The following is a 16,783-nucleotide window of genomic DNA, read 5'->3' as shown; positions in this document are numbered from 1 at the left end:
GGATAGTTACTTACCCTAGAATCTTATAACTTAAAATAGTCTATATAGTTATTTAATAAGATAGGTATATCAACCTTACTAAGATCGAATAATCTTATTCTAGTTACTATTATTTAATATATATTAACTATATATATCTGTATCTAACTAGTATTATAGGACCTATAAGAGGATTTAAGTAAGGTAACCTTAAGGTATAGTAAATAATATATGAATAGGATAGATTCCTTAAAGGAGAGGGCGAGGTTCCTACTCTATATAGCTATAGGGGAACCTCGGTCTATTTAGGGCTAGAATAGTGCTAGTACTAGTCTAGTGCTATACGGGCTTTAGTGCCGGTATAGCATTAGATAGTGGTGCGTCGCAAAAGACGATATGGTAGTTATATAGTAGATAGAAAAGTGATAAAAACAATATAAGTTGTGATTATAGGCGGCTAGTGCCGGCTATAATAATAGTGCTCTAGTCGGAAAAAACAAATGCCCTAGTCGGAATAAGTCCTCCCTAACTAAGAGGCTTAGCGACTTATCTATCGGATTTTAGCTAATAATCAAAAACCTTTTTACAGGGTATTTTCAGTCTTAATATTATTATCCCTCTTATCTCTAGTACTTTAAGTGTGGTCTCGATAATAACATTAGCTTATATAACCTTTTTAAATTTTCTTATGTAGGGAATAATTCTTAATATCGGCTTTCGGCTATTATAAATACGTTATAACTAATCTCTTTTTAGAATAGTTATTATTTAGATAACTAAGTTCTTACGGTACTTAGGGATATTAGGCGTTATATTATTAGTCTACTAGTTACTATCGCGGTAGTAGGACTTATAGTCGTTCTAGTTAAGCCTATTATTAGAAGGCCCGTTATTCTAACTATACTACTTAGTTATTCCGACTATAGTTTTAATTAGACCTAATCTTCTTACTACTTTATCGATCTATATCTTTAATCTACGTCGTTAATCTACACTACGTCGTCAATCCACGTCGTTAATCTACGTTATTAATCTATGTCGTTAATGCATGTCGTTAATCTACGTCGTCAATCTATATCGTTAATCTACGGAATAGGAGGCGGCGCGTTCATTGTCTTATTATAGGAATAAGATAGCCGTGGGCGTGGGTGTGGGCGGCGTGGACGTGGACGCACCTAGACGTGGAAGAGGAAGAGGCACTGCTGCTATTAGCTTTAATAAACTGATAAGCTTATCCATTAATACAACGCAATTAATCCGACTAATTAAATTAATCAACTTATTAAAGGACGTTAGAGACCGTAGCTATGAAGTACTATATTAGTATTCCGAAGGGTCTATCTATATTATATATATAAACTATAGTCGGAAAAACCAAGTGGTACAGTCGGAATAACGGGTCTCATTATTATACGTAGATTATACGCTATTTATGCAACATGAACACCACTAATTTCGGGCCCGGAACAACTAGTTGCGCACCTCTTGCGGGCCAGCCTGTGCGACGTCGACGCCCAAATAGGCCTTTACTATGTACCGAGTTAGAATCCTAATCGTCAACCCACGTTTTTGCCCTCTGTACAGACGGCGCATCAGTTAGAGAGAACAACCAGCCAGTTTCCCCATTTACCGTTCATCCATCACTTCGCTGAACTATTTATTCGGCTTGCTATTCCGACATCATGGATACCCCAAGTATGCCAGCTCATGCACACCAACAAGAACAACAGGGTAGACCGCAGCAACCCGCCTATGACACCAGGCATGGTGGACACTATGGTGAGTTCATCCGCACTCCCATTTCCCTTGAATCGCCGACTTTTCTTCTGATCGTACACTACTAGGAGCAAGCGCTGCGGTTGGTTCCCGTCGCCTTCTCTGGAGATGACAACATCCAGCTAAAATTTCGTCGCAGCTCTCCGCCCAAGGCTTTGCTCCGGCTGAACTATATACTGGGCCCTGGGCCAACGTATGTTCCTGCCCTTGAATTGTGTGTCCAGAAATATTGGCAATGCTCATGCTTCTACGCACCCTCATCAGGTTCACCAGGGATTAACCGGCCAGTACAAGGATATTCTCACCACATACTGGCAGCAGACAATCAACCATCTGGAAAGCGACACCCACGATTACAAACTTCACCAGCTACCACTTGCAAGAATCAAGAAGGTCATGAAAGCAGACCCAGAAGTAAAAATGATATCCGCAGAAGCTCCCATTCTCTTTGCGAAGGGCTGCGACATCTTTATTACGGAGCTGACGATGCGCGCCTGGATACATGCCGAAGAGAATAAGCGACGCACATTGCAGCGATCTGACATTGCGTCCGCTTTGGCGAAGTCGGACATGTTTGACTTCCTTATCGATATTGTTCCGCGCGAAGAAGCGTCGTCGCATGCGAAGAGATCGACCGGGCACTCAGCCTCTGCGCAGCCAGGCCTGCCGCCAGCTGGGGCCTCGCAGCTCCCCGGTCAGCATGTGCCTCCACCGTCTAGCCATCCGTCTTCCCATGCCATGGCGCCTACGGATTATGGACTTAATAACCATGCCATCGCATCTGATCAGGATTTCCGTCAGGGTCCCAACATGTACCCTGGGCCAGTGCAGGGTAACTCGTCCGGTTACGGCCAGACCCAGCCTCCCATGTATGGTGAAATTGAGGGCATGTATGGTTATGGAGCTATGCAAACTCAACAGGTAGGCTTGATTCCAAAAGTCTTTCTTTCCACCTGATTCACCTCTCTAACCAGACAATGCCGCAGGCTCCCATGCCATCGGAGGAATTTGAATGAGTCGAGTTGGGTGGATGACTAATCGAGATGCCCAAAGTTATGGTGATCTGAAAACAAGAACTGGGAAACAACAGCCTGATTGATCATCGGGGATTCCGAAACGCAGGCACGCGGCGTTCATGGCGTTGAATGATATGCAATTTGTGATAGTTGCGTCCTCCCAAAAAAAACTTCTACAATCATGTGTGTGAGGCCTAAGAGTCCCGAGAATTGCGGAATGCTATCCATGGTATTGCTCGTGTAGTGTCGCCTTTGGAAATCATTTCATCATTCCAAACCGAGATGAGAAATTGGAAAGGGGTGCTGCACGGTTTGTTGGCGGAGTTTGTGTCGTTAATCTATTACCTCGGTTAGCTTCCTGCATCTTCCTGCATCGCTTCTTCGTCGACGCGGCACAGCAAGTGTACTTGCTTTTCGAGAAGTATTGGTCCGTTCATGGCATCGACTCGCCCAAACTTCTTGTTCCGAACGGTGACATCAAAAAACTCCTCGTGGTTCTCAGATTGGAGTAAGTTGACCGTTTGCTGAAGTTCGTCGAGGTTCTCCCTTAGCATAGCCCCATTCTCCAGGCTGTCTACAAATTCCGTGAGATATCGAACATCTTGAGCCAATGCCTCCACAGCATGCGCATTGATACACTTGACATCGGAAGACAGCGGAAGAGCCTGCAAGACATGTAAGCAACGACCAGGCAAAGACAAGTGGACGAAAGGGCAAAGACCAGAATTTTATTGGCGGCGTGGCTTAAAGCGTCAAAATATATGAGCTCCTTGATTTCTCGTGGCAGTCCCAGCAGAGTAGAATTCATAATATTAGAAAGATACCGTGTAAGTGTCTGCACGTAATTGCTGGGTCCGGAGATAACACTTGGGGCCATCCTGCGGGATAACAGTAAGCACCCTAGCTTGAAGAGGGGGGCAAAGACAGCGGGAGGGGGACGGGGATTATCGAAAGGATCAATTTACCAGTTATACTCCGCTGTGTCTACAAGATCGTCAATCTTGGAATTTACAAGTTCAAAGATCCGTTTCTCAGCAGTCTTCTTGTGACAGCGAAACTGCTCTGTAGCGGCTAGGTACACGGGCCCACCTGCAGCGGTTGACGACCTTGCTCTGATCAAGAGTTGCTCCAGCTCTTGGCACGCAGTCTCGAAATGTTCCAGGTTGATAAGAATCTGCACAATCTGACCCAGGTACTGGGAATCCAACCTCTCAACCAATGACGTGCAAACTTTACTTGTCAAAAGTTCGTCCAAGGACTGGACAAAGCACAACGGTTAGCCTGTGGCAGTTGTAGTGGGCGATAGAAATATCCTACTTTTTGCAGAGTCTCGTCAATGATGCTAGGATGTCGAAAGTGATCATCCGAGAAGAAGTAAAACTGATTCAGAAAGTTTCTAATGTCAATGCAGCAGAGGGGATACATCTGAGAGAATGGCAAAACACATGGGAAACTAGAAGTTGTTAATCATTGGTACCAGGTCAACAGCCATGCATTCCAATCCTCATGGGCATACAAACCTCGGCTCAGGCCTGGTATCTCGTGGAAACCAGCTGACGTCCAGCACCTTCTCGTACTCTTCACGGGTGTTGACAGCCATTGGCATGTAGTCATCCGTGGAGACAATCTAACATGATTAGCACGAACCAGAACACGTACCATAGCGGTCTACCATACCTCCTGAAAGTCTTCGCTAAATCGACGCTTTAGTAGTTCAGCATATTTATCGAACAACACAAGTAGGAAGTTGTCAAGAATAGAGATTGAATAACCCCAGCCCTGTTGAAGTCTGTCAGTGTCAGTGCACGCTAGATAAGGGAATGTAGAATCAGGGACATCAGACCTCCATTGTCTGAATGAAGAGAGCAATGACTCCCTTGACCCTCAGGAGTACCTCAGCGTTGGTGACATCGTTGAACGTCTGCGAGATAAGAGCTATCGCCGTACAACACATCGAGTCCCAGAGCTCGTTAACCTAAGGGGTATGTAAACGTCAGTGGTCGGGGATCTCTGGGGATACTGAGAGGTTTCATGTCACTTACGTCCACCTCGGATCTAAGTTGTGGGGCCCGCTTCATTGTAGCTTTCTCGACGATGGCAAACCCAGCAATACCCTCGAGAAGACTGCTAAGCGACGTCTCATCGTCGGTTCCAAGGCCAATAGAACTTGGTAACAGTAGGTCCTTCTGTTGCCGGCGTGTCGTTGCATATTCCACGCGAAATCTATCAATTTGCCCAAGCGCATGATGGATGTGTAGGCATTCGAAAAGCGGAGTAAAGTCTACCTGGAGCTCTTCGTTGTCAAGTGCGTCGAACTCTTCGCTTTCGTCAAATACAAGTTCAACGGCGGAATTGAGCCTGAACCGATTCAGGTAGTCCTCCCTGTCCACGCGCTCTCTCTGACGAGCCCTCCTGAGCTCCGTATGATAGAAGGCGACTTCGCCAAGAAATTGCGACGTCTCGCGGATTCGATACAACCAGGTATTGAGGTCAGTCATAACGGCTTCGGAAATGACCTTTTGCAGTGCTGGGATTGACTTGTAAATGGCATCAGCAAGCCGGTGTTGTGTAGCGTACTTGTTCTGGATGATTGGCACCAGATATTCGTTCTGGAGATCATCCAGGGACTTCAGCGCAGCATAGTATTTCTGCTTGCGAATGAGCTCGTGGGTATGGTTTACGGCGAGAAGGATCTCTAGCGACTCCCTTAGAGCACTAGAAGCGTCGGCAATGTTTTGTCGGACGGCACGCGTGTTTACTAACCCCCGTTTCTGAGCCGCGAGTCCTTCGGTACTAGCTTGGATGGACTGGTTGAGTTGGAGAATTTCTCTGGTTAAATCCACAGTCCCTTCCCGTACTTCCTGCAGGTGGCCCACTGAGGTTAGAAACTCCTCATGCTTGGTTAAACCGATCTGCTCAATATCCGCTTCGCAATTCTCCGCGTATCGAGCCAGTATTTGCAGGAGAGGGGTGGTTCGGTTCGAGATGAATGCATCCTTCAGCGCAGGTGTGAGCTGGTCCAGGAAGTCGACATCCGATGACAAAAGAACGATCTATTCAAAGGGGATCCGCGTCAGTCGCGGTCAAGCTCTTTCCAGGGCTGGGCTAAAAGTCGGCTTACCTGGTCAACCGCGCTGCAGTAGTCATCGAATGTGAGTGGGCGGCGAGACATGCTGGCGAGTGAATATCACTTGGCTTCAGGGCCGTCTTCGGCACGTCAAGCTGAACATTAGGATGCACTTATAGGCCTGGTGACTTCGTGGAACGACGTGTTTCCGGGATTAAAAGGCCCTTTCGACTAAGGCGCCGTGATAAGATTTCACTGTTTTAATAAGGCCCCGTTCCACAATTTCATCTAGCTAGCAAAATCTCACTAAGTTAGTAGAAAAATATATAACGATAACCCACCGATGTGTAAGGACCCTTATTTATATAATATTTTCACTGTAATTATATTTTTAAAGACCTGTTATTCCGACTATACTACTTAGTTATTCCGACTATAGTTCGGTCCTAGACCTATAAATTTCCTATTTCGGAATACTATTTTCTATATATAAGAACGTATAATTATTATAATTAAAGACTATTATAATATTATTTTTAAGTCTTTTATATAAGACCTAATTTAACGCCTTAAGTTAATTTATTTATTTATGTATTATTCTTACTCCGCTATCCTTATCCTACCTAAGTAGCTAGGAGCCAGAATTCTAACTATATAGTCCTTCTCCGATGCCTATAGGGGGGAAAACCGTAGTATAAGACTTAGGGAACTAGTATAAGACTTAGATAAAAACCCCTATACTCTCCTCTCTAGGATTATTACCTTATACGGGTACTATAGCGGCCCTGTTACTAACTCGCTATTAGTATAAAACTTATAGCTTCTATACTAGGAAGCTTATAACGTGACCCGTAGCGGCTTTAAAGCCGACTATATACTCGATTAACGGCGCGCGTATAATTATCTTTATTAGTTTTATACGCTTTCCGTGTACCCTAGGGCTGACCCCTATAGGCCTATTTACAGGCGATTTATATATACGCTTCCTAGGGTTTAAAGCTCCTAAGCTTCCCTTACTCTTTCTATAGCTATAGGTGGAGCTAACGCAGGCTATATACCTATATAGAACGCTTACGTAATAGCGTAAGAGGCTCCCTCCGTATCGTGGAAGAGACGCTATGTATTTTACTTACGCGCTTCGGGATAGCGCGGTACCGTCTTCTTATTTTCCACGGTAGGGCGACTAACTCCCCTATAGCACCTATTAATAATTAGCGAAGCCGGGCGGAAGGTGGGTCTAACGGGCCCCTGCTTAACCCTTATCGTATATACTAAGGCAGATAAGGGCCCCCTGGAATAGGATCCGAGTAGCGTAAAAAAGGAAAGGGTTCCCTTTTTTACGTGCGCCTCTAGCCGGATTCGAACCGACCCGGTTACCTTAACCGTGTATTAGGTGTACCACTACTATACTATAGAGGCGCCTTAAGTTAATTAAAGGCAGTAGTAGATATAATCTTAATAACTCGGATTAAGAACTATTATTCTATATTATAGTTGAATACCACTAATTAAGTCTATATTATAGAATCTAGCTCCTTATTTATCTATTACTCGTATATCTAACTACTATTACTACTACTATTATAATTAACGGATAAGCTTATCTGTTCGATTAAAGCCGATCGTAGTATCGATAGCTCCACTGCCTTCTCTATCTCTATAACCACGCCCACGGCCACGGCCACGGTTATCACGACCGCCTTATTATAATAGTTATTACTGCTACTACTACTACTACTACTACTACTACTACTACTACTACTGCTAGGTAAACCTCGCTGCCACTTCTTCCTGCTAAGCCGCCGCCCGTTATTCCTCTAGTTCCTATTCGGAGGGCTTATAAGCGCGAGTCCGTTATACCTACCTCTATAGATTACTGCCGCGTAGGATTAACGTAACCAGGATATCTTTAGGCGTAATATAAGGCTAACCGTGGCCAATGATTATAATAAGAGGGTTAAGAATCCGGCGTATATCGTTATTTAGTAGACGCCTAAGATCGCTGCTAAGATACTAATAAGGGTGGAAGTCGCTATAGCTAAAAGGAGTTCTAGATTATTCGTAAGCCACGATCTCGTGCTAGTAAAGGACACCGAATTACCGTCTAAATTACCCCGTATAAGGTGCCTAAAGCTACGCTCGCGGTTATAATTTAGCAATACTAATAGCATAATAGAATTACTTTAGAGACTGGATATTCCGACTATACCACTTAGATATTCCGACTATAGTTCTGACATAGACCTACTTCTTTCCTCTTTCGGAATACTACACATACCTATGAATACTAAGTACGATCATTAATCGTTTAATCGCCTGAACAGTCTTTTAACGTTAGATTAATTAAATCCCTTAGGTTAATTAAAGGCAGTGGCTATAATGATTTAGATAATACTAATTAAGACCGATAGTTCTATTTTATCGCTATTTACCACTAATTAAGGCCTCTCTACAGAGTCTAGTTCGTTATACTTTCCGATTTATATATCTAACCTACTACTGCTGCTATTATTATAATTAACGGATCAGCTCGTTAGTTCGATTAAAGCCAGCCGCAGCAGTAATTACTCCTCTTTCACCGCGCCTATAGCCACGGCCACGGCCACGCCCATGCCCACGGATATCTTCGCCATATTACTGTTATTATTATAAGCCTTATTCTTATAAGGCAATAAAACGGGCTGCCACCTCCTCCTGCTAAGCCGCCGCCCGTTACTCTTTAAGCTCCTATTCCGAGGGTTCACGGGCATAAGTCCTTTAGGCCTAACGGTATAGATTACTACCGCGAGGAATTAGTGCTATAGGAATATCTTTAGGTACGATATAAGGCCAGCTATAGCTAGCGATCACGATAAAAGGGTTAAGAATCCGCCGTATATTATTATCCGGCTATTACCTATAGCTCCGCCCTGGATACTAGTAGGGATAAAAGTCGGTATAGCTAAAGAGGGTATTAGATTATTCACGGGCTATAATCTTATACCAGTAAGGAACTCTAAACTACCGCCTAAACTATATAGTACATGGCGTTAACGGGGCTCACGACTTAGTGACGCCGATAGCGTAATAGAACTGCTTTAATAAAAGCTTTAAGGTAAACCGGCTATAGTTTTGCTTTACGTTACGTATCTAATTCCGTATATAATGGTCCTTTATATAACGCTAGGCTTAATCGGACTTAATCCTCTTATATTAGGCCTTATTACTTAAAAGTATTAACTTAATCCGTTCGACTAGGAACTTAATATCCGCTAAGGAATTAAGCAGATATCCCTTAATTAAGTTATAGTTAGCTTTGGATCGAGCGGTTATACGATAGCCCTAGTTTATATTCTTCGAGACCTAGTAAGTAATAAATTACTTCCGCTAGGGTAGCCACGATTAGAGGATATACTAAATAACCTTATCTTATTCTAGGGAATTCCTCGAGTAGATATAGCCACGCCTACTTAAAATCCTCCTCCGTCTTCGCGTAAATCACGGCCTTCTATATTATTAGTAGACCGCGAGGGTCGCGCGTGATATCGGTTCCTCTAGGCAGGGTAATATTATTATTATTATTATTATTCTCTTACTCCGCTATCCTAACTATCCTAGGAGCCCTGTTTAGGCTATACGGTCCTTCTTAGCTAGCTATAGGGGGAAAAAACCCTCTCGGGTAAAAAACCCCTATACTTTCCTTATTAGGGTTAGTGCCGCGTCGGGGCCGCGGTGGCTTCGGTAGTGACTTAATACGTATCTAGATCTTACCTCTAGTCTAGTAGCTAATAGGAAGGTAGCAGGCTAAGAGTTTCGGGTTAGCCTAGGGGCGGCGTCCTATACAGGGGGCCGAAAGAAGTCCGCGGCGGCTCCGCGCTCCTAGATTCCTCCCTGTATCGGGGTGGCCGGCTTTATTTACACCTTCCGTTAGGCGGGGGGTTTAGTAGGGGCACCTGCCTTTATTATATATTATAGAGGGGTGGATCGGAGACCCAGTGCCATGTCGTTAGGACGTCACGTGACGTCATAAGACGCGCGCTTTTTTATTTATCTTATATATTATATATATACGTGGCGACGCCACCCAGACACAGAGGATACTTATTATCCTACACAATCATCATCCTTTTAACCCCAAGTTTTACCACGTTCATTATATTCACTTCGTTTAAGCTACGTTACCCTAATCAGAGCAGCACGCACCTCCAGGAACCTCTTTTAAAGGTCTCCTTATTATATATATTATTTTAGTTATATACACTTCGTGGTCTTAAGCACTCCTATTATCGAAGACTTATCCGAGATTATACTACCTAAGCCGTTCTGTATAGTAACGGCTTCGCCTTTCTTTAATTAGTGCTCGGAGGCGGATCCATTTAGTGCCTAGGAAGTCCTGATCGTCTAATCAGGGTAACCGAAAGCACTTAAGGGGAGTTCCGGCCTACCTAAATAAACTACACGTTAATTACGGAAATAGGAAAGGAAGTATACGGTTAAGGGGCCGAGATTAAAATAAAGCATTAATATTTAAAATTAGTATTAAGATTACGATAATAGCCTAGGAAACCTGCCCCCTATATAGCCTTAATAAAAACCCAGTAACTAGAAAACAGGGACGGATCCTCCCTACTAAAAATAAGATAAAAGCCATAGACGGAGAGATAGGCCCCTACCGCTAATAAGGTAAAGGTAAAAAAAAAAGCGAAAGATAGTTAAGAAAAAGGTACGATAAATAAAATAAAGAATAGATTAACTATAAAACAGATTCCGGATATAGTATAGATATAGATATAGAGGGCGCGCTCCCTTACCGGAATAAGAAAAGCTACGGATATAGACTATTAGGGGCCGTAGAGCCTAGATATAAAAGAATCCTTTACTATAACCCTCTAAGTATAAAATAATAAAGGCGTAGGGTTAACCTTACTATAATCAGGGTAATAAAGGCCTATACGAATAACGGTAAGTCCCTAGCCCCGAGAATTTTAAGAAAATCTAGTTATATAAGGCCCTAATAGTTAGAAAAACCTATTAAAGAGCCCCGAGATACCGCGCCCTTATAGACCCGGCGGTTAGGTAAACCTACTAGTAGATCCCGGATACGACTTAAACTAATCTCCTATAACGGCTAGCGATACCTTATCCTATTCCTTATAGGTATGTCCGTTAATCTAACTATAGTAGGTTCCCTCCTAAGCCTTAGCGGAGAGTACTTATATTATATCCTTTAAGGCCCCTAAGAAAAGGGTTCCTCCTACCCCCTATCGCTAAGTAAAATCATCCTTAGACTTATAGACTTAATACACGACTACTTCTTATTTCTTAATCCTTTTTTTCTTAAAGACCCTAATTCCCCTAATCTGCCTAAACCTATTATTATAATAGATTAACCCCCCCCTTTTAATAATATAACGGCTTCGTAGTGGACCGACTATCGCGACCCTCCCCTTACGGTTATAGTCTATAGCGACTCTAAGCCTAATAATAATAGCATGTACGCGGCTATCCTAACCCTAGCGACTATAGTTACGCCTAATTAGGGTAATACCGCTCCTATAGCTAACCCTCCTCTCGCGACCGCCTCGCTTAGGTAAGGGGATATAGACCCCGGTATTAGCCCGTTAACGACTATCTTTTACGGTTAGGGTATCCCGGCGTCCGGCTACGGAGCCGTATCGGCTTCCCCTTTACTTAGTCAGGATAACCTAAACCCTAGCGGCGGGCTAGCTCCCCCCGCTCCCCCCGTTTCCCCTATTCCCCCTATTTCCCCCGGACCGAGCGCTCCCTAGCAGGCCCACGCTCCTAGTATAGAGGTCGCGCCCCCTAATAACGTCCTAAAGAACTTTAAGGCGAGCCTTACTATAAAGACGCTCGCGGCTATCCACTAGTATATTAGCCTATACGATAATAAAAAGGATAAAGCTATTATTATATCTCGCGCGCCCCTAAACCCCTTTACTAAGGGAGCCCCCCGCTTTAATAGGATAGCCCTATCCACCTTCCTTAGGGATTATTAAGACTACGCTAAGCTTAACCGCCTTAGCGAGGCTAATAAAATCTCCTATATTAGCTTATTTATAGAGGCTAATATCCGTCCTACGGTTAATAAGATAATCCGACTAGTCGAAGTATCCGGTGGCCGATAAAAGAACCTAAAGCAACGACTTATTAATAAATACTCCTACCTAGACCCCGACTAGCAGCTTGACCTATCCGATAAAGTGCGCTAACTACGACTTATATATAAATATAAAAAGGTTAAGATAGTCTAATAAGTTAAACGGCTATTAATAAGCGTTATAGTATAGAAGTTAAGAGCTAACGAAGTTAGCGGTACCTTCGTTAAGGACTATAAGCTTTATAATATCTTCCTCGCTATCCTATACTAAGATATTAATATATAGCTTATAAATCGGATAAAGTATAAGTTTATTAACCTAAAAAACCGGCTATATAGGTATTACGACCTATCGGATATACTAAAAGAGTAGGCAGAAAACGTCTAAGCAGCTAACGGGCGGCCTATTAATAAAGTAGCGAATATTATAGATATTCCTACTCCTACGCTAACTACTAAACCGATACTAGCTATTACGCCTCGGCCTAATTAGGCTAACCCGATAACGTATACGCCGACTATTTTACGGAGGCCTACTATAGTACCTAAGCCGGCTATATAGATAAGAAGCGATATAGATAAGTTAACGGAGCTTTTAAAGAAATACGCTATCTTTATAGTTTATAACGGTATAGGCGTTATTAGGAACACGGTTCCCTAAGTTATAGCCCTCTCGTATTAAGTAGGAGCCGATAAGGTTAACGCGATCCTTATTACCGACCCTTACCTAAAGACCCCGTTCTACGCCGCTATAAAGTAGTCTACTTCGGAGAGGCAGGACACCGCTCCGGTAGCTTATTATATTACCCCTAATCAGACTAATATCGGTATATATAAGGACGATATATAGTATAGGTAAGGGCCACCGCGGTACGGAAACAGGAATTCCTACCCCCGTTCCGGCGGCCTATTATAATACCACTCTATTAATAAACTACCCCTCCGTTACTTTTATTATAGACAGGAGCGTTACCGCTATAAGTAGTACGCGGTACTATAGCTAAATAAGACCTAGCACCTAGTTAGGTTTAGGTATCCCGATTACCTTACCTTAAACCAGAATAACGAGTAGCAGCCCTGCCCCTAGGATATATACCTTAAATAGTAAGACTAGCCGCACCGGCGGTCCGTCCTCTACTAGCTTAGCACGCGCCTTTAAAGGAAGTATAAAAACCTAGCTAAAGCCTATTATATTAGCACTAACTCCGGAAGCCTCCCTATTAAGATAGAAGACGTTATATAAGTAACGTTAGAATATTATACTAGGCTAAAAAAGGAAAAAGCGAAGGCTAAGGCTCCTATAATAAGCATTAGCATTAATTTCGTGTTTATTATATCCGATTATTAGTAGGCGGATATCTATACCGCGTCGAAGGATACTCGGAAAGAATAGCCCCCCTCTTAGCCTTTTTATACGACTAGGAGTAGGAGGATCGTTAAGCCTACTCCTAAGGTTATCCGTTTCCCTAATTAGGTTATTAAATAACGTCCGTAGAAGTTAAACCCTAGTCCTAGCTACTAGGTCCCGACTCTACTCGTAGCCGAAACCGTTAATAAAAAAATAGATATAGATAAAGCGCCGATATAGTATAAATAATAGTAACCCGAGACTATTAGTAAACGTAAGCCTAGCTACCCTATAGATTAGCTTTTCGACCTAAAGTAAGCTTAATTAGACCTAGATAGGTAAATCAGGGACCTCCGTATTAAGGTTCCTATCTAGTACTACTTTCTTACTAACCCGGATATAAAGCTAAGAAATAATAAGAGGATACACGCCGCCGAGACTAGTTAGCCGTAGCGCGAGATCGTTTATCTAACCGCTAATAAAGCCTTTTTCCTTAATAGATATAGTCCCCCTAGTATACCTCCTCCCCTACCTTCGTCTAAGGGATATACCGTCTTATTCTCCTAACCCGACGATATTCGCTCGAGTACCCTTACTATTATTAAGAAAAAGGCAGTCCCTAAAACCGATAATCCCCTAGTTATTACCCGGTATATAATCTTAAAATACAGGCTTACTTAAAAGGGTGCCGTGACGTATAACCCTAACGTTTTTATAAAGGCTATTATTAATATAGGGGCTACCTTTAATACTATCTTTATAAACACTATAAGACGCTTCGGTTTAGAATATCGTATTAGCTAGACCGAGATCCGAATTAAGGGCGTTAATAACTAGGAGGGGTAACCGTATACTAGATACCTTAAGGAGCGTTTATAGGTCGGCGAGTAGAGTAGCGTTTTTAACTTCTAAGTTCTCCCCGGTCTAGGGCCCGATATACTACTTAGTATACCGTGGATCCAGAAAACTAAAGCGTCCTTTTCTTTCCGGGATAATTAGATCGATACCGACTTTATGCTCGGTAATACCTGTATTCTTATACCTATCGCCTATTATAAGTGGATTAAGGAGATACTAAGGAACTAAAGCTAGCCGAACTATAAGGCTAATAAAAGGCGTCGGATCGATAAGGATCGGTCTAATTAGGCTAATTACTATTAGCTTTAGGATAACGACCCTACTTATTAGCCTAGGGCCGTTACCTTACTATCCGTTAAGGAAAAGGCTAACTATTACCCTTCGGATATTCTAAAGGAGGGCGATAAGATTTAATACACGATTAAGGACGCCGATATAGCGTCTTTAGTAGCCTTTGTGTTCTTTAAGGAGATTAAGCTACTTTTACTAAGGGTATACGTGGCCTTAAGGGCGATACTATAGAATTAGGGCTAAGGGTATAGGAAATACGATAAGGAAGCCCGATAATACTATAAACACCGTTTTCTTCCTCTACTATTATATTTTTCTATAAGTCCTTATCGTAGTTACCCTAATTAGCCTAATTTATACTAAATCACTTATACTAATTTTAAGTCGGAAGCGTGGAAGTCTTACTAGTCGTTAGCGTTATCGGCTCTAAGGGCCGAAAACGCGCGTATTACTAGCGCCGCCGTAATGGCTATAAAGAAGCTATAGACCATAAAAAGGAAAAAGCACTAGGACCTAATTAAAAAGGTATACCACGGGCCTAATCAGGCTATCTACACTATATATAAGCCAAAAGCCCTTAAGATTCACCCTATTAACGACGCGCCGTCCGATAATTCCGTCCCCGAAGGCGACCCCCTTTAAAAGCAGAAGATCTTAGTAGAAATCCCCGAGGATATATAAGAATAGGAAGATAACCGTTTCGTTAGCCTAATCACCCTAAAGTTCTTTAAGATTACCCCTTGCTCGAGACTTACGGAAAAGCGACTTAAAGATATCTTAGACTCTACCGACTATCTATTACCTATAAAAAAGGAGCTCTTAACGAAGACCCTCCTAAACCGCGAAGCTACCCTTGTATAGGATTAGTAGGAATACGGGAGGCTTGACCCTAGAGTCGCCCCGCCGTAGAAGATTAAGGTGGTTCCGTATAAGGCATAGTAGGCGAAAGGGATCCTTATCCCGAGAACCCTAGAGTCTATTATCGTTAAGATAATTAAGGATAGGAAGGATAAGGGGGTTATTAAGGAAAGCCACGCGGCCTACTATAACCCCTAGTTCCTTATAAAAAAGAAAGACGGTAATATACGCTTTATTAACTCTGCCACTAAGATTAACGCTATTACCCTACGCGATACCTTTATCCCGCCTAGGGCCGATAAGTTTTCTAAGGACTTCGGTATATATAAGATAGTTTCCCTTCTAGATTTCTTCTCCGGCTACGACCAGGTTACCCTTAATAAGGAATCGAGGGACTTAACGACCTTCGCTATGGTTTTAGGACTTTTTAGGATATACACCCTTTTATAAGGGGCGACTAACTTAGTAGCCTAATTTATATATACTATAACCCGTATCCTATACGACCTTATTCCCTAGTGCTATCGACCCTTTATTAACGATATCGCGGTTAAAGGGCCGACTATTATTTATAACGATACCCTAATTAGGCCTAGAATTCGCCGCTATATAGCCGAGTATATTAGTAATATCGATAGAGTCCTTCTTAATATAAAGCTCGCTAAAGGCATTATAGCTAGCGCTAAAAGCTAATAGTATTAGAAAGCGGCTATTATTATAGGCTACGTATATAGAACTAATAATCGTTCCCCTAAGTAGGCTAAGGTGGCTAAGTTAATTAAATAGCAGAAATACCGGACTATTTCCGAAGTCCGTTCTTTTCTTAGTCTCGCCACCTTCTACCGTATCTAGATCTACCGCTTTGCTATTATCGCGGGGCTATTAATAAACCTACTAAAAAAGACTTCCGTCTTCCTATAAAGCGAGCCTTAGCAGTACGCTATAGATACTCTTAAAGTTACCCTAACCTTTATACTAGTTCTAATTACTATTAAGTATAGTAAAAGGGCCGGTATTATCTATATAATCGTTAATATATATATTAAGGGCTAAGGCGGGATCTTAGGCTAGTATATCGACGGGAAAAAAGCTATCGCCTAGTATAAAAGCGGTAAATAAAACCCGGTAAAAAAGGTCTACGATACCGGTAAGCTAGAGCTAAGGGGAGTATTAAAGGTGCTTCGCCGACTTCGTAACTATCTTTATAGAGTCCGCTTTATACTAGAAACAGATACTTAAGCCTTAGTGTCCTAGCTTAGTGGTTCTGCTACGGACCTACCCGGCGCACTTATTACTCGGTGGATTACCTAGATCCGACTCTTCGACTTTAAGGTTAAGCATATTAAGGGGACTAAGAATACTACGGCTAATAGACTTTCGAGGATACCTACTACTCCGTCTAATCAGGCTAATAACGCTATAAAGGGAGATATTAACGACTTTATTAACGGCCGAATCTTCCTCGTAGATATAGATAAAAGGTTTAAAGACCC

At 42.6% G+C, this 16,783-nt stretch overlaps 2 protein-coding genes and 1 pseudogene across 3 annotated transcripts; 1 reads left to right on the top strand and 2 right to left on the bottom strand.

The window, feature by feature from the left end:
- Nucleotides 1–1,676: 1,676 nt before the first annotated feature.
- Nucleotides 1,677–2,771, top strand: ACRALDRAFT_1031964 (uncharacterized protein; the record flags this gene model as incomplete). The annotated part of the gene is made up of 4 exons (XM_071014914.1): nucleotides 1,677–1,758; nucleotides 1,878–1,948; nucleotides 2,020–2,676; nucleotides 2,742–2,771. 4 exons carry the CDS (start codon nucleotides 1,677–1,679, stop codon nucleotides 2,769–2,771), a joined length of 840 nt encoding a protein of 279 aa, XP_070873741.1.
- A 259-nt stretch (nucleotides 2,772–3,030) lies between these two features.
- ACRALDRAFT_2043630 (uncharacterized protein) lies at nucleotides 3,031–5,943 on the bottom strand (the record flags this gene model as incomplete). The annotated part of the gene is made up of 10 exons (XM_071021371.1): nucleotides 3,031–3,109; nucleotides 3,183–3,436; nucleotides 3,493–3,649; nucleotides 3,737–4,029; nucleotides 4,089–4,224; nucleotides 4,292–4,398; nucleotides 4,449–4,550; nucleotides 4,615–4,746; nucleotides 4,814–5,824; nucleotides 5,893–5,943. The coding sequence occupies 10 exons, from the start codon at nucleotides 5,941–5,943 to the stop codon at nucleotides 3,031–3,033; spliced, it is 2,322 nt and encodes a 773-aa protein (XP_070873740.1).
- A 1,239-nt stretch (nucleotides 5,944–7,182) lies between these two features.
- Nucleotides 7,183–7,257, bottom strand: ACRALDRAFT_t213 (annotated as a pseudogene). Its single transcript has one exon. The product of its transcript is annotated as a tRNA-OTHER (tRNA).
- Between the last annotated feature and the right edge of the window lie 9,526 nt (nucleotides 7,258–16,783).

The sequence above is a fragment of the Sodiomyces alcalophilus genome (assembly GCF_042370955.1).
Source record: "Sodiomyces alcalophilus JCM 7366 unplaced genomic scaffold ACRALscaffold_6, whole genome shotgun sequence".
NCBI classification, from domain to species: domain Eukaryota; kingdom Fungi; phylum Ascomycota; class Sordariomycetes; order Glomerellales; family Plectosphaerellaceae; genus Sodiomyces; species Sodiomyces alcalophilus.
The sequence above is the reverse complement of the archived record's forward strand: the minus strand, read 5'-3'. Positions and strand labels throughout refer to the sequence as shown.